Source organism: Euprymna scolopes, chromosome 46, assembly GCF_053919585.1.
Source record: "Euprymna scolopes isolate OS-2025 chromosome 46, ASM5391958v1, whole genome shotgun sequence".
In the NCBI taxonomy this organism is placed as follows: Eukaryota; Metazoa; Mollusca; class Cephalopoda; order Sepiida; family Sepiolidae; genus Euprymna; species Euprymna scolopes.
The window spans coordinates 66,622,067-66,648,560 of NC_136527.1; the positions used below are offsets into that span (position 1 = coordinate 66,622,067).

Genomic DNA, 26,494 nt, shown 5'->3' on the forward strand with positions numbered 1-26,494 from the left:
AGGCTATCTCAAGTGATCGCGAATTATACATTGTATTAATATGTTTACAATCAACCCTTATCGACCATGTAATTCCATCACCTGGACAATGACTATTGAACCGAAAACTTGCGGGGAAACTTAAATGTAAAGTGTCCTAACAATTCAACCCAAAAAGAAAAGTAACTCGTCTGTATCGATTGCAATCATGCCAAAAGTCTCAACACGGCCAGAAATACAAGAAGGATCACACGTTCGTGTACATGACCCAGATTCCAGTAAGTGGTCTCCAGCACTGATCATACAGAAATATGTTGAACCTAGATCGAGGATCAGCAGTCGGCATGTCAATGGATCGTGCACACATGGAACAAACCAGTCCCACTAAAACTAATGGCAGACCTGTTCCAGATATACCCCACAAAATACCCAACTTCCATCACTGAGTTCAAAGAATATCCAAATCCAGTCGTATAAAAAGACCAGCTTAAAGTTTAATTATAATGGGGACAATACTTAGTTGGACAACCAGACTATGTCCTAATGTGTCGTAGTTCCTTTGTGTTTTTACTGTTTTGTCGTTTTAGGAAGAGAAGGATGTCATAGTATGAGTTATTCCCCTTAGATGCTCCCTCTATAATAAAAAGATAAATATATAGGCACTTCTTTCTCTCACCCCTCTCGTCAATAAAAGTTAAACATGGTTGTATTTCAAACCTACTCGACTTATGAATCAAGAACTACTGATTGTTAATTATTTGTCATTGCAAACTTTAGTATAACTCTTCGGTGTTTATAATTCATTGATTGTGGGTTTTGCTTTCACCCCCAGATTTATCATTTCTCTCTTCATATTCATCAGCAAACTTATATGACCGTTCTTTTGAACATAATGCAAATATGTGCCATTCCTGGTATATTTTTGTAAGTAAACGAAAATGCATTTTTATGAATGTAATTTTTTGATTCATCATATTAAAATTCGAAATATATTTCTGTTATTTTCACTAATAATAATTAAATACAAGTATGTATTCAAATGATTGAAATTCTATTAAATTCAACTAAATTATTTGCACTTGGACGTTTCTTGTATGTCTATAATCGTTCAACTTCCAGATTATTTAACCTTGTTTTGCGAAGTAGGACGTGACATAACCATGATTACTAAATTACAAATTATTTAATGGTCAAGTCGGATATGTCGATGGAAAGAACAAGATACACTACGAGAATTTACGACTGTTTCTCAACAATTATTAAAGCTCATAATTTTTATTGCTAGTCCATAAAAAACTATTAAAACTGAATCTTATAAACTTGTTATCGATCAGATTGAAATATTAATTTTAAGACGTTCTCCCCGTTTGTTAAACAATTGAACGTTGAGAACATAGAAAGTTTGTTCAAAATATTTTATTTCAGTAAAGCAGAAATAATACAAATGAAAAGTTTGTACATTGTGTTTTTAATCACTTAAAACATTTGTTAGAAGAGAAATCATTCCAATTTGTAGCAAAATCTTTTCTCCTTTTGTGTTGTTTTGTGTTGTCAACTTGCAGTCGGTCATAAGCTTACGGACCCATTTCATGGCAGTGGTATAAAATATGTGACCCCTTCTGGGAGAATATTATTACGGACATGTCTCTCGCTGTGTCCGATGATATTATGATGGTAATTCTTGGAAGGACCAGTTAACACTGAGAGAATATTATTACGGATAATGGCTTTACTTGTCATTTTTGGAACTGATGCTGATATTGAACTCCTAAATGAGAACGGATAATTTAGATCACTGTTTTGAGAATAGTTAGTCCTGTCTACCACTGGTATTGCTTGTTAACTTGGGCTTCCTAATTTAGTAATAACTACCAGAATATTGGAGTAGCGATGATCGATTTCCACAATGTTAAATCTTATTCCGAATGGAACTGACTGGGGTGATTATAGCATTAATATTAAACCTTGCTCTTACAGCTTTCAGCTCTATAGAAAAGCGGTGGATGTTTTTTTTTATTTAAAATAGAGATTTGTTGAGATTATTTGCGAGCACCACTCTTTGGGCAGGTGGGTAGAACTGCCAGCAATCAGTGTGATAATTGTAGGTTCAATCCTCGGCTAGGAAAAGGTGCTAGTCTAACTGCACAGATGAGTTGTGATACAACAAAATAGTACTGTATGTCTATACGTAAAAATAGAATAAAATAATACAAAGGCAGATGTATTTACTTTACCGATAATGTTGAATATGAATAAGTTGTGACTGCTGCAGTTCAACAGTTATTTGCAGGAGCTGCCTCTGGATTCCAATTCTTTTTTATATCGTATATAAGACTTTGGTATTTCGTTATCCTTTCCCTCACAGAAATCTTTACCCTAACATTATTGGCAACACATCCTTAAATTAAGGTTGCTTTTACTTCTTTTTATATTATTATGTCAAGGTTAATAGCCCAATTTTCTGAATACGCAGAAAAACATGGCTATTAAATATGTTTTACATTTTTGTTTCACTTTACTTTAGTCTGTTTTTTTGATTCTATCCCATTTGTACGCCATTCTTGTCCAACATATTTGGCCAGTTCTATGATAAAAGTTTTTCTTCTGGCTCTTCTTTTGTGATGCTAGTGTACCATTTTGGGTTTGTATTTTGGGAGCTCATCAGATATTGTCCAGTGTTCACAATAGTGGAACAATTCTAATGGTCAATTTTGGAGAGTCCCACATATTCTGTTCTTCTGGGAAGTTGTATACATTAGTTAAATAATTGAGATGTCCACTGGATAGTCTGTGCCAAATTTCCAAATGTCTCCAGCTAAATTATTTATGTGATCTCATTTTATTTTGATGTGCTTGTCCATTAATAATCGAGGTACTTGTGCGTTGGCACATCTTGTTGCAAAAACAAGGAGTTACTTGCATCAAGTTGACAAGAGTGTAAAAGAAATCCTAAAATGTTCAGTTCTCTTTTTGAAGTCTATATGAGATACATAAATATTCGAATGTTCTATTAATTTATTTATTTCTCAAACACTGAGTTAATAAAGGAATTGAGAACATAATTTTCCTCTCCCTAATTAACCATTGTATTATATCTTTTATTTTGGTCTCTTGGTCTTACTGAATTCCAGGACAAGAATTTATCTAGTCTGGTGGGGTATCCAATTTTGTGCTGTTACTTGAAGTAACATCACTTGGAGAAGGTACACCATTCCTCATAAAAGCTAATGTAGGTTAGCCCTAGCGAGATCTTATTTGGGCAGCAAATACAATGTGATTTTGAATATTTGGTCAGGGTTTAATCCTATGGAAAAGTATCCTCATGCCAGATTTTTGTGACAAAGTGTCTAGTAGGCATTCAAGTTCTCTTCTGTATGAGTTTCGATATGTTTATTTAATTTGTTTTTTTCCCAAAATGATTTACCGCAAACTTTACAAGAATATGGCTTCTCCCCAGTGTGCATTTTCATGTGTCTATTCAACGATGATTTCTGTGTAAAAGATGTCGCGCACACCTCACAATCGTATGGTTTATCTCCAGTATGACTTTGCATATGTTTAGTTAATTTCCCACTTTTGGAAAATGATTTGCTGCATATTTCACAAGAATATGGCTTCTCTCCTGTGTGCATTTTCATGTGGCTAGTCAACGATGATTTCTGCATAAAGAAAGTCGCACACACCTCACAATTATATGGTTTATCTACAATATGACTTTGCATATGTTTAGCTAATTTCCCACTTTCGATAAATGATTTGCTGCATATTTCACAAGAATATGGTTCCGCTTCAGTATGACTTTGAATATGTATAGTTAGATACTCTTTAGTATTATAGAATTTACCACACACCTCACAATTATATGGTTTATCTCCAGTGTGTGTTCTTATATGCTGTTGCATGGTTCTCGTTTGTGTAAATGATTTACCACATACATCACAAGCATATGGCTTTTCTCCAGTATGACTTCGCGTATGAATAGTTAGATTCTCTTTAGTTGTATACAATTTACCACATATAACACAGGAGTATGGCTTTTCTCCAGTGTGTGTTCTTATATGTTTTTTCATGGTTTTTCTCTGTGTAAATGACGTCCCACACACGTCACAAGTATATGGTTTCTCTCCAGTGTGTGTTCTTACATGATTTTTCATAGTGGACAATAGGGCAAATGACATTCCACACACACCACATGAATATGGCTTTTCTCCAGTATGTGTTCTAATATGTTTCTTCATGAATGCCATATCTGCAAAAGACATCCCGCACACATCACAAGAATATGGCTTTTCTCCAGAATGACTTCGAATATGTATGGTTAGATTCTGTTTCGTTGTATACGATTTACCACATACAACACAAGAATATGGTTTTTCCCCAGTGTGTAATCTTTTGTGTGTATTTAAGCCCGATTTCTGTGAAAATGACACTCCACACACATCACAAGAATATGGCTTTTCTCCAGTATGACTCCGGACATGTATTTTTAAGTTTCCTTTCTCCAAAAATGATTTACTGCATATTTCACAAGTATATTGCTTCTCTTCAGTGTGTATTCGTACATGTTGTTTTAATCTTGCTTTCTCTGAAAATCCTCTTCCACATATATCACAACAAAATACTTTATCCTCAGACTTCGGCATTTTAGCAGAATCTTTGTTTCTCTGGAAATAAAAAATAAAAAACTACTATCAGACTAAGATATTAAATTTATAAGTGCAAGTAAAATTGTTTTTCTTTAGTGTACAGAATCTATGTTTTTTTCTGGAAATAAAAAATAAGACTATTATCAGAGTAAGAAATTACATATATGCAAACACAATTCTCTTTAGTGTATAATTATTTATTTACAGCAGTAAGTGTTGCATCATGTTCAAAAGAATTCCTTGCTCAACATGTAAGGATATAATGTTGAAACGGTACACCATAATTTAAGAAGATTGACAGATGAGTAAATGAAGATTACATTTTTATGTCTAATTATTTTTAAAAGTTAATTATTAACCTTTCATATAACATCATTTCAAACATTTCAGTTTTGTATGGTTTTTATTGTAATGTTTGTGAAATCGTAATCCATTTTAATCTTTAAGAATGCATTTCCTAATTGAAGTATCTGTAAAATGAATAGAAAATAAAATAGATTATGATATACAATTTTCCAATCTCAACAAGATGTTGGAATTGACACATGAAGATATTATAGCTTTAGAAAATACATTTGATGTACAAGTCATATTATTAAATTAAATTATCAAGAATATTAGGTTAATGTATTTTATTTCGATCAAAGATTGTATAACATTCTGTCAAGACTTCATTATAAGCAAAATAAAATTTGGAAACAGCTTTACAACATCCGGTAAGTATAGTTGCGTGAGATTTATTCAATAGTGTTATAATAATGAGAATGCATGTGTAAATCGATTGTCCAATACTTTACAAAAAGCCACTTTTCTGGACTCATTTCTTTACTTATTCATAATAATACGGCTCGAATTTTTTGTAGCAAATGCCAATATCTGACCTCCAAAACTCTCATCACCTTATTAGAATGGTTGCCATAGGATTAAACCATCGACACCAAAAGAGAAAGTATTTTACTAAAAATAAAATATTAACAATGCGTTTATTGGGAATCCAGCAACCCATCGTTTAGTGTAAATTCCTATATTGAACCTAGCTTTTCCCCAAAAATCTTTGGCATTTGATGCTGCATGATAACAAAGCATTCCGCTGTTTTATGCCCTGTAAATCAGCTGAAAATAACCAAAAATATCCAAAACATAAACAAACTATTGTAAAAGCATAATGAATGGAGCTATAGTTAGTACACTGTGTGTGTGTGTGTGTTTTCATCCGTCAGTATACTATTTATACATAGAAATCACATTAAATTAAAGAAGTTAGGAACTCTCAATTTCTGGAAAATCTATAAGTGAATGGAAAATAATGTACAATTACAATCGCCTATTATCCAAGAAGAATTAAGAATTAAGTCACTTCCATAGCAATGCTGTCCAGCCTAAACCCCATCGTGGATTCTGCAAATGGCTCTGTCTCTCTTACTTTACATTAATGTAATAGATTATCATATAATTTCCTGGTCTCATATCCTAGGTCGTATTAATACTTCTACACCTTCAAAGCATACGGATCAGATCCTAATCTCTGTTTTAGTATTAAATAAATGAGCTGCTGAGATGATCGCTGTACTCTATGAAAAATGCCGTAGCGAATCTGGATTTCATCACAGCATTACTGTGATACAAGATTTCAAGAATATTTTGAATGAACTGACAAAATTATCGACCCAGACATCTCTTCATATTCCTCACTAATACGTTACAATTATTAATCAGTAATATGTTAGTAATCCATTTTGTAAATCAGACAAAAATACAAATTTAGATCATCCTATTGTATTGCAGATATTTCTAATTATTTGACATGGCATGGCATAAAGTTCACTGGAAGATAAACTTGTAGGGTATTACTGTATTAATATTTGATATATTCAGATTTTTAAATTAAAATAAAGATCCAGATTCTATTTGATACATTCAAATTTTTAAATTAAAATAATGATCTAGATACTATATGATACATTCAGATTTTTAAATCAAAATAAAGATCCAGATACTATTTGATACATTTATATCTTTAAATCAAAATAAAAATCCAGATACAATTTGATACATTCTGATTTTTAAAATAAAATAAAGATTCAGATATTACATGATAAGGACTGTCCCCTTTTCCTGTAAGTAAAAAAAATATGAATTAGTTAAATGTAAATATGAAATAGGATAGTGAAGGATTCGGACTTGCAAAGCTAGATTTGGAATTGAAAATTCCAATCATAAGTTAAAATAAATACAGAATGTTATTGAAAATAAGGAATGTGAAATCGCAATTGTTTAGCTCACACAAAATAGTTAGATATCTGTTTATTGGAAAAGGAATGTAATGATGAAATTTGTTTCTGTGAAAATTAAAATAAGGAATTTAATCGTCAATTTAAATTGTAAACATATTTTGTAAAGAGGTTATTTGAAAAATAGGTTACTGAACTCAGGCTTATGTCAAATGTTGCAACATTACGCATGTCAAGGCAACGTGCTTGATGAGCACATGTTTAATCATGCGATGACGTGACGAGTTCTCAATGTTAGAAAGTATATGTATCAAAGTATAAATGTAATAGAGACACTCCCATTCACTGAACTGTCAAAAGTATAAATATCAAACCCTTGGTCTATCTATCTATATATCAACTCTCCTCTCATTGAGTATTACAAGCCGTCGGCTCTCTTGTATTAACATGTACCACAAACAGGAACATCTTAAGACATATGATCACTCAACACATGAACACTCCTAACAGTGTCTCTAGATAAAATACTAAGACTTTCTAATACTAACATGAACAAAAATACAAATATATATGCAATCTTAAAAATAACACCCGATACATAACACAGATACTATTTGATACATTCAGATTTTAATTAAAATAAATATTCAGATACTATTTAATACATTCAGATTTTTAATCAAAATAAACATTCAGATACTATTTGATGAACTCAGATTTTTAAATCAAAATAAAGATCCAGATATTATTTGATACATTCAAATTTTTAAATTGAGATAACATACTATTTGATATATTCAAACAATATTTACAGACAATATATTTTCAAATTGCGAAAAAAACAAAACAAACAAAAAAAAAAAACAAAACAATAAAACTATCTATTATATTTACTTACAATAAATAAAGGTGAATATATTTAAAATCAATGCTGAAAAGAAATAAGTCGGAATTGTTACGAACGGGTACAAGAATCATTCTATCACAGTGTAGATCGACTTCCGGTTTATGTTATTGCAGATAAGAATGAGTTTAACTACATGATTGCAAAAGAAATAAAAAATAAATAAATAAAAAAATTAAAAAATATATCGGATTGCAGAGAATTCTATATTACCATTCTTCGTTTATACGCAAACACGGAATGTTGACTCATTTTTAAATCCTATCAAAGCAAAAAGGAAACGTAATGGTTTGGACGCGCCTCTGTAGTAAAAAAGAACATTTAAAAGTATTTAAATTCAAATGATACTCACTTTTTGTTTGGCAATCTGTTGAAACAAAGAAACGATAATAAAATGTGTTAATTAAAATGAGACGAGTTCGCCGCGTGGAAGTTGACATTTAAAATGGCGACCGGAAAAGCAATTTCGCAGAAAATTAAAATAATTATTTTTATTTATTATGATGTCTAGTTTTTTTTTATTATTATTGACGTGTTATTTAATTAAATATTACGGTGTTTGTTAAAATACACTAATATGTTTTTAACAATAAAAATTAAAAAAACAAAATTATGAAAAATGAAAAAACTTTTAATATGAGTTGGGATAAAAACACAGATTTACTGACACGGCTACCGAGAGAGTAGGCCAGTGAACGTGACAGCGTGACGTCTGTATAATTAAGAGGGAAGGACTTCACTCATAAGGGAAAGACAACAAGACACAGTAGTTAGCCTCGATAAGCGACGTACATGTGTACATTTATTGGGTCCGCCATGACAGTCCTCTTCTCTCTCCTTCCTGGAGAGCTCGAGTTAAGGGTACATAACTCAGTGTTATGTTTACAATGTCATTACCAGATCAACATGGAGATAAAGAAAGTTTTTGGTGTTCAACCACGTGACCATAAAAATATTTTTGTTGCCTTAGATTGTGCATGTTTTATTTTATTCTCCCGTAGGCACCGCCAAAACAGGGGGGGGGAAGTACTTTTTGACGGACCGTCTTTTTAAAAGTCTACCAAAAATTAGGTAATTATCCAATCAATACGAAATTTTCAGCGATTATTAAGAGAAGAATGAACTTTATAACAGTGTACTTATTTTTCATAAACGATATTTATATATATATATATTTTTGCTTGCAACCCCTCTTGTTTTGAGGGGGTTCCAAATACGCTTAAAATAATCATCTGAAACTGAACAAAACATATTGTGCTGTTGTAAGGGACAGGATTATAGATTAAAAAAACAAAACAAAAAAAACCTGTTTGCATATCTTATTTTGACGTCTGAATATCAGAAATTCGATTGTGTTTAATTATTCCGCTTTTGAGTTTTGAAGTGTGAAATTCGGTGAATCTGTAAGTAAAGTAAGTTAAGCAAAACTAAAAAAAATTTTTTTTAATATTTATACGAAAAAAGCCATTTTTGATAAATAAATTAACCATTTTTTAGCGAGCCGAATAATGCATGACCATTATTAAACAGGGAATACTTTGAAGAATCGATACAAAAAAAAAAATTCGATAAATTTGATAAATATTGTGCCCTTTGTTAAAAATATCGTCATTTTTTCAATCCCATTTGAAAACATTTGCCGTCTTTCGACTACGGTGGACTAAACGAGCTGAAATATTTTTTTTTATTCTGCTTTAAATTGCACCTCCCCCCTATTTTGGGGAGCCTGCCCCCCTCACACATACACATTAAAAACCAAACTCATACAAATGGTCACCTACCTGGTACTGGCCAGCCTCAGCGTTAATAATACATTGAAATTTTCGTTACTTAAAAATAAGTTTTTTTTGGCTTGTTTGGTCTTCCGTATATTGCTTTTTATCAAGTACAAATGTAAATATTGTAATCAAATCGACACGAAGTAACTGGTTGCCTATATGAATAAGTGGAATTATTTGAAATCCAGGTACTTATATTATAATATTTTTGCATATTCTCATAGAAAATCACCCTAAATCTTAGTTAGACAAGAAATAAACAAATTAATTCTTCCAAAAACCGTTTTTAATTTTTAACTATTTATATACGTTTTTGTGCAAAATAAAAAATGCCAATTGTTAACTTTTGGGGAAAATTTAACATTTAAAATTTAATTAAAAATAGTAGAAAAAGTTTTACATTATTCTGCTTTCTATATGATAAAATTCGGGGTTTATCTTTCTGGAAAAAAAAAGTTACTCAGAAATAATGGATTTTAATAGATATAATTTCATTTAAAAAAAACAACAACAACTTGATTTTTCGGCCATTTTTGGCGGTGTCTAGTTTTATAACATTTTATTTGTAAATAATTTACATGACTGAAATGGGAAATGAAATAGAAAATTCTTTATTCTCTCCTGAAACATATGAACACAAATTCATATTAAAAAAATCATTATCTAATCAGTTTTAATTAAAGTTTTGATATGAACTAAAAATAAAGAGTACATTGAATTTTAGTTAATATTTTCTTGTGTTTATCTTATTAATAAATATTGTTTGGCATGTGTGCCGTGTATTTACCGTGCTAAAATAATAACGTTATTTAGAAAGCCATTCTTAATAGGGTGGTTTCTAACTATTCTGCACTTTCACCTAACAATTTAATGAAAAAAAAAGATACCATAAAATTTAACTTGAAAATCCTCTCTAAAATTTAGCATGGTGCGTACACTACACAAGCACCATTATTATTATTATTATTATTATTATTATTATTATTATTATTATTATTATTACTATTACTATTATTATTATTATTATTATTATTACTATTACTATTACTATTATTATTATTATTATTATAATAATAATAATAATAATAATAATAATAATAATAATAATAATAATAATAATAATAATAATAACAACAACATAAATAAAAAAGGTACTTCACGGGGAAACGTGGACCCTGTTGTAAATGGGGTTTAATTTAATGATTCTTCCCTAAAAAGTGCATAGGCAAAACGTTTTCATTGGTTTATTTAATCACGAACACTTTTTTGAAGGTACTATTGGAGGCAAAAACGGCCAAAAGCATTATTTGAAGATGTATGAAAAATAAATGTAACAAAAAATAAAAGATATTTCGCGTGGAAAATATAATAAAAATAAATTAAAACGAAATGAAAATAAAATAAGAACAAGGACGAAATAAAAGTATCAATCAAATTGAATTAAAGAAATTAAAAAAAAATTTAAAATAAAATAAATACAAGCTCAATTACAAAATAAGTATGAGATATATAGGAAGAAAGTGAAAGAAAACCTCAGGAAGCAGCCATTGAATTAAAACCCGTTTACGCAGGGTTCATATTCCCTGTGAAGTGCCCAAAAGCACTGTAGTCGACAATGACTAGCGCCACACACCAACTAGTTGTGAAGGGCCAGGGAGGATGGAAAGTCCGAGGTGGGAGAGTACTAACTAGATCTCCACTGGAAGTGTGCAGTTGAAATCTGGTACCTTGGATGGCATTTCGTCACCCAAACCACAGGAAACACCAATGGCCGATAACGTGCAATCATCTGCACGAGTCATTAAGAGGTATAGAACATTGGAAATCTGGGGAGACTTGTTATCACTCAGTCTCCAGTGAATACCAAAGGTTCCTGCCAGTGAGCGATCACTGACGATGGCCTGTGAGACAACTCCTAGTGAGTGAAATAATAATAACAACAACAACAATAAAAATATTAATAATAATAATAATAATAATAATAATAATAATAATAATAATAATAATAATAATAATGTTCCTTCCCAAATTGACCACCACTCTGATTTAATATCGTAGATGTTTACCATAGTTTTTAACTAATGTTCACATTATAATATGATTGTCTTTTAATAGTTATGTGAACTTCATTTCCGTTCTGCACCGATAAGAAAATGAAGATTATAGCGGAGTATAGGATTCCTAACCATGTAACTGATGAAAATACGCTACACGTTTTGATGAAAAACATGGGGAAAAATGAACATAGAAGAACAGTAAACCAAAACTTTAAGTGTAATTTCTGTATTTAAATTAATAGTTATTTAAATATTTCAACATATAATCTTGTGGGAAAAATCCAGCTTCCCAATAAGGGGCATTCTTGATAGGAACAAAAATAAAAATTGTCTCAGTCATGAAGGATTTCTTCTCCATCGGCCGAGGACAGAAAAGGTGAATTGTAGCATAAGAACAGATACTACACTGTGATCTTGTCCTGAAGGTCAAGACTTGTTTGTGTTTAATGTTTCTTCAATTGTCTCTTCCCTAAATTCATAATTCAGTTTTATCAGTATTAGATTGTATATTGCTTTAAAATTACGTAATTTTACATAGATAATATTTATATTTTGTATTGAATAAAGTTCAGTTCCATTATTAATCGAATTGAGTTCATTTCTTTTCTTTCTAACATGTTTTACTTAATTTTACATGGATAATGTAATGAAAAACTTCGATACGGAGTGAACTTTAAGAAGCTTTATTTTACTTTGAACAGACCTGGGAACGAGAGCTGTTACTTCGAGGAAAAGAATAAAAAGGAAAGAAAATCTCAAGGGAAGTAACTTACTTCCGGAGAGTAGAAACGGAAGTTAAAAGAAGTTAGATAGTTCTTTTCTGTCAGCACAGATAATATTTATATTTTATATTGAAGAAAGTTCAGTTTCATTATTAATCGAATTGGGTTCCTTTCTTTTCCATTTTGGACATGTTTTAATGTTCTGTTTTAAAAATGGAACAGTTCAACAGATTTTACCTACATTGCCAACAGGCATTTTTCACTTAACAGGCCTTATATATCTCGGTGGCCGTGGTTTGGATGAAAAAAAAAAACGAATTATTCATAAATCAAACTGAACAACGAGAACGGCCATACAAGAATGTAAATATTGCATCAATTTATGTTAATATTTATCTGATGTCAGAAAAAGAAAATGACGAATGATGATTTTATGAAAAAAAAATTCATTGTGTTCGAAAGGTCAATGTTTATAAGAGAATTTGAAATAAAAACAAAACAAAGATTTACTGTGTTAATGTTGCTAAGTTGTGTTAATGTTAATATTTAGTTAATGTGTGCGGGCCTTTTCTAGTCTCACACAAAAACACACATTCACATTTCAAGCTATATTACTTGTCATATACATACGCGCACACAAACATAAGCGCCCACGTCAACACACGTACATATATTCACGTTCGCGTACATACACTCACATTCACGTGTATATACACACACGCTAACATACACACATGTATTCACACGCGCACACGCTAACATATACACATGTACTCACAAACGCGCATATGAACGCACACAAGGACGACGTCACTTCCGCTTTCAATGGAAATCCACACCTGCGCAAAGACCACTGGAAACAAATGTAAACCAAAGGGCAATAACCGGCTTCTTTTTTTTAGGACCAGCTCGCGACCAGAGAGGTTGGGCTAACCAGCCGCCTCCCTTTCAGGAGGCGCACGCTCGTGCACGTCACGTCCCCTGCGACTATGTATGGGGCACAAGCTAACAGACCGTATGTACACTTTCTCACTCTTTCTCTCTCTATCTACTACTGGTCCCTGAGAACACCTTCGCATAGCTGACTGCTAACTGACGTCAACTCTCTATCCTTTTCTTCGTCTACATGCTGGACTATCATTCTCATTTTCACTACGTTACTCCTTTCTCTTCCCACGCGTGAACAAACGATAGTGACCTGAACTTGAGATGCACACACATTTCCTTTTCTTTCTACAACACGAGTCCCGCAACGAACATTGATTACAAAGCGCGGACATGAACACATGTTATATCTAAAACATTCTTTCAACAGTAAATAAATGACGTTTATCTTATCCATCAATTGAGTCTTTGTTTCCTTCAATTCCATTTGTTTCATTATTCTTTTGTAACGGGATTAAGATTTATATATTCTAGTCCCCTACAAATGTCAGAAAAAAAATCGATGAATGAAACAGTTGTGTTACTGTTCAAAAGGTCAATGCAAATAAGATATGTGGGGGTCGCCTGGCCTTTTTTTTGGGAACTGACTTCCTCCACAAATAATAAAAATAAAAATAAGAAATCTTATGTGCAACACAAACGGAGGTTTATTTCTGGAATAGAAATAACAAACAATAACAAGTTAAAACATAGTTCTCAATATTTCAGAGTTCCATTTTTTGAGTTCATATGAAAGATGGAGAGTCTCTTTTTTGTGTTCTTTGAATGTTCAAATATGTAACATAGACAATATTAATGTTCGTCTGTTAAAAGAGCAGTGGAAATGAAATAATTGATGTTTGCACGCGTGGTAAGTCCATATGAGAAAGCGTTGAATGAGTCGGAAAAGTTTAAAGAGACGAAAGAATGCTCGAAAGGCTAAGAGACTAAAGAGATAGATTTTGTGTTTGTGCATGTTTATATTCGATTTGATCGGCTCCAAACGAGCTCTAGAAAATCAGTTTTAAAATGTGTCCTAGGAGGAATTCCATTGGACGGAAGACATCACATGGGGTGCTTTCAACTACGTACGCACCTTTGGTATATAAAGGTCACGCCGGAATTTGCGTGGGTGTCATTTTTCATTTTTTTAACGCGCCGAAACAATCAATTGCACTGCGCGCCTAAATTGTATTTAACGATTTTAAATTTGAATATTAAACTGTGCCAACTGGCACAGATATAAATATGAATGAAATTTGGATGCTTGTGCAGATAAAGTCGACAGATCGACTTTTTAAAAATGTCGTTTTAATTACGTATTTTATTGTCATGTTGAAATTGTAATATAACTAAAAAAATTACGAATATTCTAGTAGAAAGTTATTGTTTAAAGTAATTTTACGTAAAATTGGGTAAATTGCATTTGCTTAGATGTTATAAAGTAGTTAAGACTAATTCTAAGAATGCGATCATAAAATGAAAAGAAAATTCAAATAAACATTTTAATAATACAACAAAAATAAAACAATGTAAGAAATTATTTTGTAAATTACGGAACTATTTTGAATCCTAAGTAAAAAAATAACTATTCTAAAGATATGTTTAATAAAAACTGAAACATCTTTTTAATTTGAATATAAAACGTGTTTAAATTATTATTTGATTTTTAAAAACGTTTTTTATTATTCAAAAATTAAATCAGTTGTGAACGCAGGGGTATAATTTGGAACTACATATGTATTGTACCAATTATCAAATTGGCCGATTACTAATTACCGATTAATCGGTATTTGATAATCAGTTGTTGCCAGTGAAAATTTATCAAAGAGACATGCATCGTCTACTTTATATTATCAAATATGTTAACATGCAGACTTTTACAACTTCACTGAATTTGAAGCAAATTGATGTAAACATATAGAAAATTTTCCTTCTTTCTCTTCCTATCGAATTAACATTATTAATTACTCGCCGATTAATCGGTAACACCCTACTTGCAACGTATATTTTAGATTACTTTTTTTTAATTTAGTCTAAAGTTTGGACTATAGCAATAGACTTTATTTTATTATAAAAACACTGTGTTGGAATTTTTTGTACCAATAATTGTGCATCCCCAAATGAACTACTCATTTAAATTCTATGGAGACAATATATACTAGAGGCAAAGCATATCTTGGACCATATATGGATTTTCCTGAACGATTTGGAAGAATTATAATCTTTTCATACGATTCATTTTCTTGTCATATTTTTATGAACAACTCTGTTATGTCCCTTGGATCGGTGGGAGTTGTCCCCCTTTGTCCAAGGTTTATAATGTAAACTCTCGGACATAAACGTGAATAAACGAAACGGCCATGTTGGTCTGAACGATCACACATCCTTATCCTGTTATTATTAATAGAAACCTGACATAACATGGTGTCAGAACAAGGGATTTACTAACAAATGTGAGCAAAATACGGGGAAAGAGTTATACTAAATATCGAGCCTAAGAGCCGTTAAAAAAAAGGAAAAAAAAAAGAAATACGTGAAGTTCCATAATAACCCCCCAGTATGAATAGCCACGTGAGTCCACCAGAGCCCTTTCCATTCGACCAACCCGAGTCATGGGAAAAATGGATACGACGGTTCAACCGTTACCGGACAGTGTCCAGCCTTGACGAAAAACCAAATGCTTGTCAAGTGGACACCCTAATATATTGTATGGGTGATAAAGCCGAAGACATTTTCGCTACATACAAACTTGCACCCGAGGAAGCCCAGAACTTCAATATAGTGGTAGCAAAGTTCAATGACCATTTCAAGGGTGATACGAACGTAATTTATGAACGGGCCAAATTCAACCGAAGGTGTCAAGAGGAAGGTGAGTCCATTGATTCATTCATCACTAACCTCCACACGCTAGCAAAACACTGCAATTTCCGAGACCTGCACGAGGAATTAATTCGTGATAGAATTGTAGTTGGGTGCACATATCCTAAGCTATCACTAAGTCTGCAAATGATTCCGGATCTCACCTTGGATGGGGCCATCAGACGCGCACGACAGAGTGAAACAATAAAATCACAACAGCATCTCCTGCGGTCCCCAAAACATATCGTTGGTGAAGATCCAGCTGACAATAATATTGCAGTCCACTACGTTAGTGACAACCGAATTCGCAGACAAGGCCAGGGTAAACATATGACAAGACCCGGGCGAGAACTGCACTATGAAAATCGACAAAAAAATGGGCTCACACAGCAGTATAGACCAGAGGCTGAGTGCCACCGCTGTGGTAACAAAACCCAACAACAGAGACGCACGTGTCCTGCCATCTCAGCCACCTGCCACAATTGTGGTAGGGTTGGCCACTATGCTCAGTGCTGCTGCACACGAAGGCTGCATGAAATTAAACCTAGCTCAGATGACTGTGAAAGCGATCAGAATGCGTACCTTGGTGTTCTGACGATATCAGAGATCAGCATAAGTAAGCCTTGGCGAACCAATATCGCCATCAATGGAGTGCTACTGAAATTCAAGCTGGACTCTGGGGCGGATGTGACCGCGATTCCAGAGCACATATATAAGTTACGGAGAAACCTACCAGACCTCTCAGATACCCACAAAATTCTTCATGGTCCAAGACGTATTCCACTCAAAGTGATTGGAGTGGTCACTGCAACTGTCTCGCATGAAGATCTTTCAGCAGAACAGAGGATATTTATTATCCCCAATCTCGAGGAGCCACTGTTAGGAAGGCCAGCCATCGAAGCACTTAAGCTCGTAACTGTCCACCCAAACTTACATACCATCAGCAGCCAGAAACGCCCATTCGACCCAAAAATAGAAATGCCAGATTTATTCACAGGCCTAGGCACATTTGGAGAAGAATGTACCATACTCTTACATCCGGATGCGAGTCCATACTCAGTACCCACACCACGACGCGTATCACTACCCTTGATGGAGAAAACACGGGCTGAGCTCCAGAGAATGGAGAAACTGGGGGTCATAAGCAAGGTTGACACACCCACCGAATGGTGTTCCCCCATGGTAGTAGTACCAAAAGCAAATGGAACGATTAGGATATGCGTAGATCTCACAAATCTCAATAAGTGCGTGAAACGTGAACTCCACATGCTCCCCACGGTCGACCACCTTTTGGTTCAGTTAGGGGAAGTAAAAATCATGAGCAAGTTGGATGCCAACAGCGGGTATTGGCAGATTCCACTTTCATCAGAATCTCGTTCGCTGACGACCTTCATAACTCCATTCGGACGATACCAATTCAACCGCCCCCTGTTTGGTATTTCATAAGCGAGTGAGATCTACCAGAGACGCATGTCACAAGTACTAGAGACCGAAATTGGAGCCATATGCATGCAAGATGATGTTTTAGTATATGGAAAAACCAACAAGAACATGATGCCCGGCTGAAGAGCACACTGAAAAAAATTCAGGCTGCTGGTATTACGCTCAATTCGGGAAAATGCGAAATATCCAAGTCGTCAGTAAAATTTCTTGGACATATACTCAGTGCTGACGACCTGCGACCTGATCCGGAAAGGCTCACTGGTATCTCGAAATTTCAAACACCAACGAACATGACAGAAACCCGCCGGTTCTTAGGGATGGTGAATCAGTTAGGAAAATTCATTCCAAACCTAGCAGACATGACTAAACCATTAAGGGATTTATTGAGTCATAAATATGCGTTTGTTTGGGACAATGCACAGCAGGATGCATTCTCCTCCATCAATAAATCATTGTGTTTAGCACCTGTGCTATGCCTGTACAATCCATCAAGTGAGACTGTGGTTTCTAGCGACGCTTCATCTAATGGGCTGGGAGCAGTATTATTACAACGACAGGATGACACAAAATTACATCCCATCGCCTACGCTTCACGAGCCATGTCAGAAACTGAAACTCGTTATGCACAGATAGAAAAGGAGGCCCTAGTCATAACATGGGCTTGTGAACGCTTTTCAGACTATCTTGTTGGACTACACTTCACAGTGGAGACAGATCACAAACAACTGGTGCCACTACTAGGTACTAAGGACCTCAGTGAACTTCCAGCAAGGATACAGAGGGTTTGAATACGTTTAATGAGGTATGCATACACAATTCGCTATGTACCTGGTAAGGAACTATACACAGCTGATGCTCTGTCAAGAGCGGTATCTGACAACGGACCCACCAAACAAGACAAGGACCTCGAAGAGTTGGCAACAGCGTTCGTCCACACCATGATGGAATTTTTACCTGCCACAGAAAAAACGTTTGAAAGAGCTGGAGGAAGCCACTAAAACTGATGAAATCAGCAACTGCATATTACAATATGTAAGAAATGACTGGCCATCAAAGGATCATGCCCCAGCATCAATTAAACTCTATTGCGCCTACCGTGGCAGCACCACGTGAGAATGGATTACTGATGTATGGCACACGGATCATAATCCCATCGCTACTGAGACCGACTATTATTGCCAAAATCCACTCTGGTCATCAGGGAATTACCAGGTGTAGACAAAGAGCTCGCCAGTTCGTATGGTGGCCAGGACTATCTGAACAAATCAAAAGAACTGTAGAAAACTGTCCAAGATGCGCCGAGCTAAGATACCAACCGCCTGAACCCCTCATGACAACTGAGCTTCCAACAAGACCATGGCACACTGTAGCCTCTGATCTGTTTGAGTTGAAAGGCAGCAGCTATGTCATACTTGTCGACTACTTCTCTCGATATGCAGAAATCGCCATGCTTACATCAATGACTTCCAGCGCAATGATACAGAGTTTTAAAGCTATTTTTGCCAGACATGGGGTACCTGTCATCCTAAGAACAGACACAGGAAGCCAGTACACTTTGAAGGACTTTGCCGAGTTCGCAAATGACTGGGGTTTCCAGCACGTTACAAACAGTCCCCGCTATTCCCAAAGCAACGGAGCTGCAGAAATCTGTGTGAAAACAATGAAGAGAATGCTAAAGAAGGCAAAAGACCCATATCTTTCTTTGCTTGCACACATAGCGACACCAAATGGACTGTGGGTTTAGCCCCAGCGAACTGTTAATGGGCCGACGTCTGAGGACAAACGTCCCGACTCACCCGGATCTACTAAACCCCAGTTGGCCCGATCTTGAGAATTTTAGACAGAGGAAAAGGAACCAGAAGGCTCAACAGCAACTCACACACCGCCTATCAAAAAAAAGCTAAAGAGCTACAACCACTCGAAAATGGCACACCGGTATGGGTCAGAAGCTCCAACCCCCCAAACCAGGAAGGCATCGTTGTTGGAATGGCAAATACACCACGTTCCTACATTCTACGGACCAAAGAAGAAGGGACAATAATCCGACGCAATCGACGACACATTGTACCCAAACCACCAGAAATGGTCGAGGCTCACACATCGGAGACCCATGAAGACAGTCACCTACCTAGGGAAGAAACAGTCAAAACAGCATGCCCCACTCTCACCTCTCAAGAGTATACAACAACCAGATCTGGGCGTCAGTCAAGACCATCTATTAAACTAGACCTATAATATGTGTATATGCAAATATATATATATATATATATATATATATATATATATATATATATAAAAGTAAATAAATGAACTCTTTTCTTATTTTATCAAGGGTGTGTGTGTGTGTGTGTGAGAGAGAGAGAGAGACCATATAGTAAAAGAACATTAAACATTATTAAATAAAAAAAAAGGGAGATGTTATGTCCCTTGGATCGGTGGGAGTTGTCCCCCTTTGTCCAATGTTTATAATGTAAACTCTCGGACGTAAACATGAATAAACGAGACTTGGTCAGTCGGCCATGTTGGTCTGAACGATCACACATCCTTGTCATGTTATTATTAATAGAAACCTGACATAACAAACTCATTCATCTCTCATCATATTAAACGATTAAATGGCTTTAGCATCAATATATTCTAAAGATAATATATGTAAGTAATTCTAAATAGAACAAACAGATCAAAATCACACCACAGAAATGCTATCTTTTTACTTAACGCCTTGACTCTTTTTAAATACAAGTCAAGTTTTGCAGTATGCTTAGAAATTATAGTGGGAATAATCCATATTTTAAAATCGAATATGTAGATTTTCTGGTTCAAATATTTTAGCGCATATACGAACACACCTGAAAATATTCCTCTAAAGTTTGTGTCTCTTCTTTTTGTGACAAACACAATTTGTTTCAGCATATGTAAATACACACTGGAAAACAAGTGTTAGTCCCTGGTTGTGGGCCTCTTGATTTCTGAGAACTTCGACAGAAGAAAAATAAAAAAAATAAAGAAAACAATTTAAATCCCTAATAGACACTATTATCCATGAGTAATTAATTTGTATCTTTTTCAGAAGAACCTGTCATGAGCATACTTCCTTCTACAATTATAAACTGACTAAATATTAAAAATAACATAGTTATCAATTCCCAAGTATAATCCACTTGACATAGCTATATACTGACCTAGTGAGAAAAGAAAGTATATTCTTGTACAATAAGTTCATCATCAATTATAACGATTCATTAGAAAGTTGTCCATATACAAAAATCATTCTTGTACAATAACCTCATTTTAGCACATTTAGCAAGTATATGAAAATATTCCTGTAAAGCTTGTGGCTCTTCTTAGAAAGTTGTAGGTCTTCCTTAGAAAGTTGTGCATATACCAAAAGAAATCCCTGCAGAATAATTTCCTCATCAATTAATCATAAGTACATTAGCTGTAGATATGGAAAAAAAAACAGTGAAGCGACTCGACTTTTAATTATTCATCACATTTAGTTTCACATATGCGAAAACAAACTCCATCTTGTGTTTTGCTTACAGAACCAGATGATGAGCAATTGGAAATAGAAGAAAAACTGTGTAACACAATAGAAAAAGTCAACAATATAAGGATGGAAGAAAGGCCTAGGTTACCTAAAATACAAGCCTCAAGATTCTTTAAGTCATTGACCATCAAAGTCAATATTGCTCTTATAAGGCTTGTTCCCGAGGAAATAGACCTTAGACAGCTAAATAACGTCACATATGCAGCTGGACTGTACATTAGCAACAAAATACTTCCTCTGAATAAACACCAAAATAGAAATAAAATACCTAATGTAACCAAAGCAACACCAAAATGGAAAGTCAAGCTGCTAAAACAAATAAACACCTGTAGAAAGGAACTTAGCCAATTAAAACAGTTCATGAAGAATCCCACAGTGGAAGGTAGAATCAAAAACATCGTCAAAAGAAACTGTGCGAAATTTAAAACAAATTGTAAAAATATTGGAAACATAGCGAAGGAACTGGAAGGCAAAATACCAGCCATTGCCAAAGAATTAAACATCGCATGGCAAAGATTCATGCAAAGACACAGAATAAGCTTTTTGCAAACAATCACAGAACTTTCTACAGGAATCTAATAAGAGAAGAAATTAAAATCAAAGATCCCCCATGTAAACAGGAACTAGACGATTACTGGAGACCCTTATTTGAAAAAGAGGAAGTACATAACGAAGAGGCCCAGTGGATCGGGGATATTATCAATGCAAACAAAAATAAAAGAGAAATGCCAGAGCCAGAAATAACGTCAGATAAAATAAGATCCAAGCTGGCACGAGCTGCAAATCACAAGAAACCTGGCATCGACAACATATCTAACTTCTGGTTAAAACAGCTAACAGCATTGCATGATCATTATAGCAGATGTTTCACCAGAATGTTGAAATCTTATGAAGCGACACCATCTTGGCTATTAAAAGGCGATACAAGCTTAATAGTTAAAAGCACAGAAACCAAAAACCCCAGCAAATATCGCCCAATATGCTGTCTAACCACGACTTACAAGCTATTCACTGGATTAATAGCTGACATCATATATGAACATCTCTCATCCGGAGATTATCTTGAGGAGGAACAAACAGGATGTAGGAAAAACTGTCTGGGCACACAAGATCAATTGCTGATTAATAAGACCATTTTGGAAGATTGCAGGAAAAGAAAAAGAAATCTAAATATGGCTTGGATAGATTATCATAAAGCATTTGATAGTGTATCCCATTCGTGGATACTAAAATGTCTCGAATTATACAAAATCCACCCGACCATACGAGAAATTATAGCTTCCCAAATGAAGGAGTGGCAAACATCCATTACCTTAAACCATAGCTGGGGAAGGATATCCATTCTAAATATAAAAATCAAAAAAGGAATCTTCCAAGGAGACAGTTTATCTCCTCTACTATTTTGCTTAGCAATTGATCCTTTAAGTAAGCTCCTAAAGAACTGCCAAGCTGCTTATAATCTAAGCTACAGCCGCCAAAGAGAATCCTTTAAGGTAATAAACCATTTATTTTTTATGGATGATCTTAAGCTGTATGCTAGCTCGGATAAGGACCTAGATCATCTACTAAAAATTGTCCACATTTTTTCCAATGACATCAAAATGAAGCTCGGGCTGGATAAGTGTGCTAAGTGTACTCTGAAAGTTGGCAAGAAGATATCTACTGAAAACATTCAGTACAATGAAAATAGTGAGATCAGAGAACTGGATGAACAGGAAACATACAAATACCTCGGCATTGATGAAAATGAGTCCATCCAGCATTCAAAGATGAGAGAGAAACTAAGCCAATTATATTTACGCCGGGTAAGGAAAATCTGCAAAACTGAAATCACAAACAAGAACAAAGTTACGGCAATTAACCAACTTGCCATGCCTGTACTAACATATAGTTTTGGCATTATTGACTGGCCTCAGAAAGACATAAATTGGCTTGACAAAAAGACAAGGAAAATGTTAATCTTGTACCGAGTTATTTACCAAAACCAGTGCATGCCTCGTTTGTACCTACCCAGGCGAGAAGGAGGTATGGGTCTCTCGGAAGTCAATCATCAACACAGAGCCACAATCGTCAGCATAGGTCAGTACATAATAAGTTCCTGTAATCCAAAGCTAATGAAAATTAAAGACCATTATGAGAACCGAGCAAGTAGTACAACATCTATAACACAACTTGCCACTCATTTTGGTATGAATTGCCTTACGAATGATGCTGAGAACCCAAAAAAGCCAGCCACTGACATAGCCCAGAAAAGTCGGAAAAATACACTAGCCAGTTCCATAGTATTAAAACAGAAGAATGGACCAACCATAAACTGGCAAAATACCTACCGACTGAACTATCCCAAGAATATACCGATAGGGATGGTTCCCTGGACTGGCTCAAAAGATGATCCCTCCATTACGACCAAGAGAGGTTGATATTGGCTGCACAAACCAGGGCCTCATGACGAACGCCTTCAAAAAGATGAGTGGTCTAAGCAATAATAATAAATGGAGGTTCTGTAGCACTGAGGTTGAGAGTGTGGGCCACCTGATTTCTGGTTGCAAAGTCCTACTTGGAGATGGTTACTATACAAATCGCCATAACGGAGTTTGCAAATACCTTCACTGGAAGATATGTAAGAAGCTCAACATTCAGTGTAGTAACAAATCCTGGGAACATATACCCGAACGAACAGTTGGGAATGACAACTACACTATTCACTATGACTACATAATCCCTACTGCTACATATCTTGAAAACGCAGCTGTTAAACCAGATATAGTGATTTGGGACAGAGCAAACAAAAAAGCGACCATAATAGAGGTCAGTGTACCCAATGATACAGGGCTTAACAGAGCTGAGAGGGAAAAGATAACAAAGTATCAAGGACTTATGTATGATATGAAACGAAATTGGAAATTAAAAGACGTTTCAATTATACCAGTCATCATAGGAGCAACTGGGCTTATGAAAAAGAACTTTAAAAAGTACATAGCAAGCATACCCGGTGAACCAAGTGCAAGTAAAATACAAACGATTGCACTGAAAGGGACGGCTAGAATCCTGAAAATATCTGATGGTTAGACTCACTGAATTGGCGGTAAATGGTTGTAATCTGGCGGTAATTGGCGGTAATCTGGTTGGATGCCCCCTCCCACACATGCTAGAATCCTAAAAATATCTCTTGGTTGGACTCACTAAAATAGGGGTAAATGTCAGACATCTGGTTGGATGTCCCACCCCCTAGAAGAAAAAGTTTAAGAAAAATGACAAAAAAGAGGAAGAGAACTTGAATGCCTACTAGACACTATCCTCCAGTGTCTAAGAGTACATCTCTGTACAGGGGTTTGTCAGAACAATCTGACATGAGGATACTTTTTCCATTTGTATTCGCTGCCCAAATAAGATCTCCTCATTTAGCTTTTACGAAGAATAGTGCACCTTCTCCAAGTGCTGTTACCTCAAGTAATAGCACGAAGCTGGATACTCCACCAGACTAGATAAATTCTTGTCCTGGAATTCAGTAAGACCAAGGGACCAAAATAAAAGATATAATACAATATACGAAAATGGTTAATTGGTGAGAGGAAAATTATGTTCTCAATTTCTTTATTAACTCAGTGTTTGTGAAATAAAGAACTCAAGTGGAACATTCGAATATCTATGTATCTGATATAGATTTCAAGTGTTAGCCCCAGGTTGTGGGCTCCTTGATTTCTGAGAACTTCGACTGAAGTAAAATAAAACAAAAAAAAAGAGGAAGACGTTTCAATTATACCAATCATCATAGGAGCAACTGGGCTTATGGAAAAGAACTTTGAAAAGTACTTAGCAAACATACCCGGTGAGCCAAGTGCAAGTGAAATACAAACGATTGCACTGAAAGGGACGGCTAGAATCCTGAAAATATCTGATGGTTGGACTCACTGAATTGGCAGTAAATGGTTGTAATCTGGCGGTAATTGGCGGTAATCTGGTTGGATGCCCCCCTCCCACACATGCGAACACACACAGGGCTTATGTGCGGTTGGCTTCGTGTGGCTTGTGGAATACTTAGAAGGAGAGTAAGTTCGGTAACGAAGGGCTGGGATGATGAAGCAAGGGACGCCGTACTGCATCGTATGATGTTCGAAACCTTGGAATCTGTTCAGCGGAACAATCCGGTCCGGGAAAATTGGTGTGTGGATGGCAAAGAGCTGAATGTATGGGTTGATGCTAGCTCCCTAGCAATTGGTGCAGCCTTGGAGATGCGCGAAACTGTGTTGGAGGATGCATGTTGGCTGCGACCTGAAGGTGACTCGCAACATATCAACTTAGCCGAGCTGGATGCTGTATTGAAAGGTATCAATTTGGCTCTATAGTGGCAGAGCAAAGTGCTACACATAAAGACGGATTCTGCCTGCGTATACCATTGGGTCTCGGACACACTAACTGGAAAGGCGTGGGTATGCACCAAAGCAGCAAGCGAGATGCTTATTAGGAGGCGACTAAGCACTCTAAAGGAGCTCGTGAAAGAGTACGGGCTGACAGTGGACGTGACGCTGGTTCTATCAGCACGAAACATTGCTGACCGATTGACACGAGTACCACAGACATGGTTTGAGGCAATAAAAAAGAAAAACGGGCTTGACCCGGTGATAGGCACGGTTCACACAGACGAGCTGGATGAGAGTCAAATCATGTCTATTCACAAAGGTAGTGGACATCCGGGGGTGCGACACACTACCTACTTTGTCAGGAGAAGTTGCCCAACCACGACAAAAGTAACCGTTAAAACGGTCATACGGAAATGTGAGAAATGTCAGTCCATTGACCCAGCGCCAGTCAGGTGGGAAAAGGGAAAGCTGGAAGTTAACGAGAATTGGCAAAGAATTGGAATGGATATCACGCATTATGGCACTTTCCATTTTAAAGGTAGCAGACTTGCTACATCATCCACCTGCTGAAGTTGTGCGACAAGTCTCACTATTTTCAGCCACGCTACAACGTCTCCCTCGCCAGAGAACGGCTTGATAATATCGCTGCTTATCCGCACCTTCGCCATAGTCGAGCCGAAATAGCTTGACACAAGAATGTATTAGGCAAAAAAAAAAATACAACTAAAAACAGACGGAGCAAAAACTCGCTTCTCGCAGACACGTGGGTCGTAACAAGCACAATCTACTCGCCAGAATCACCTACACACAATCTGCAGAACGCCCCCTCTCCTTTCCAGTGTCCTACCTTTATAGCGGCCGGGAACGACATATTTGCATAATCGCGCGAGAGCAGACGTCATTCAACGATAATCACATTGGGTAAACGCTAATAAAAGCCCATGGACGCCATCTTGGAACTCTCTCTTCTGTTCAACCCAAAACAGACGTGTCCGAGGTAAGCTCTCTATTTCTCATTTTGGTTACTGCTAATTCTG

At 35.5% G+C, this 26,494-nt stretch overlaps 1 protein-coding gene across 1 annotated transcript in view; it reads right to left on the reverse strand.

Moving 5' to 3' along the window:
• Positions 1-1,386: 1,386 nt before the first annotated feature.
• LOC145270725 (uncharacterized) overlaps positions 1,387-26,494 on the reverse strand; it is a 49,307-nt gene continuing 24,199 nt past the window's right edge. Inside the window, exon 2 of the mRNA XM_080126334.1 lies at positions 1,387-4,643. Coding sequence (XP_079982460.1) covers positions 3,327-4,622 — 1,296 coding nt within the window. The 5' untranslated portion in view covers positions 4,623-4,643 and the 3' untranslated portion in view covers positions 1,387-3,326. The remainder of the gene's footprint in view (positions 4,644-26,494) is intronic.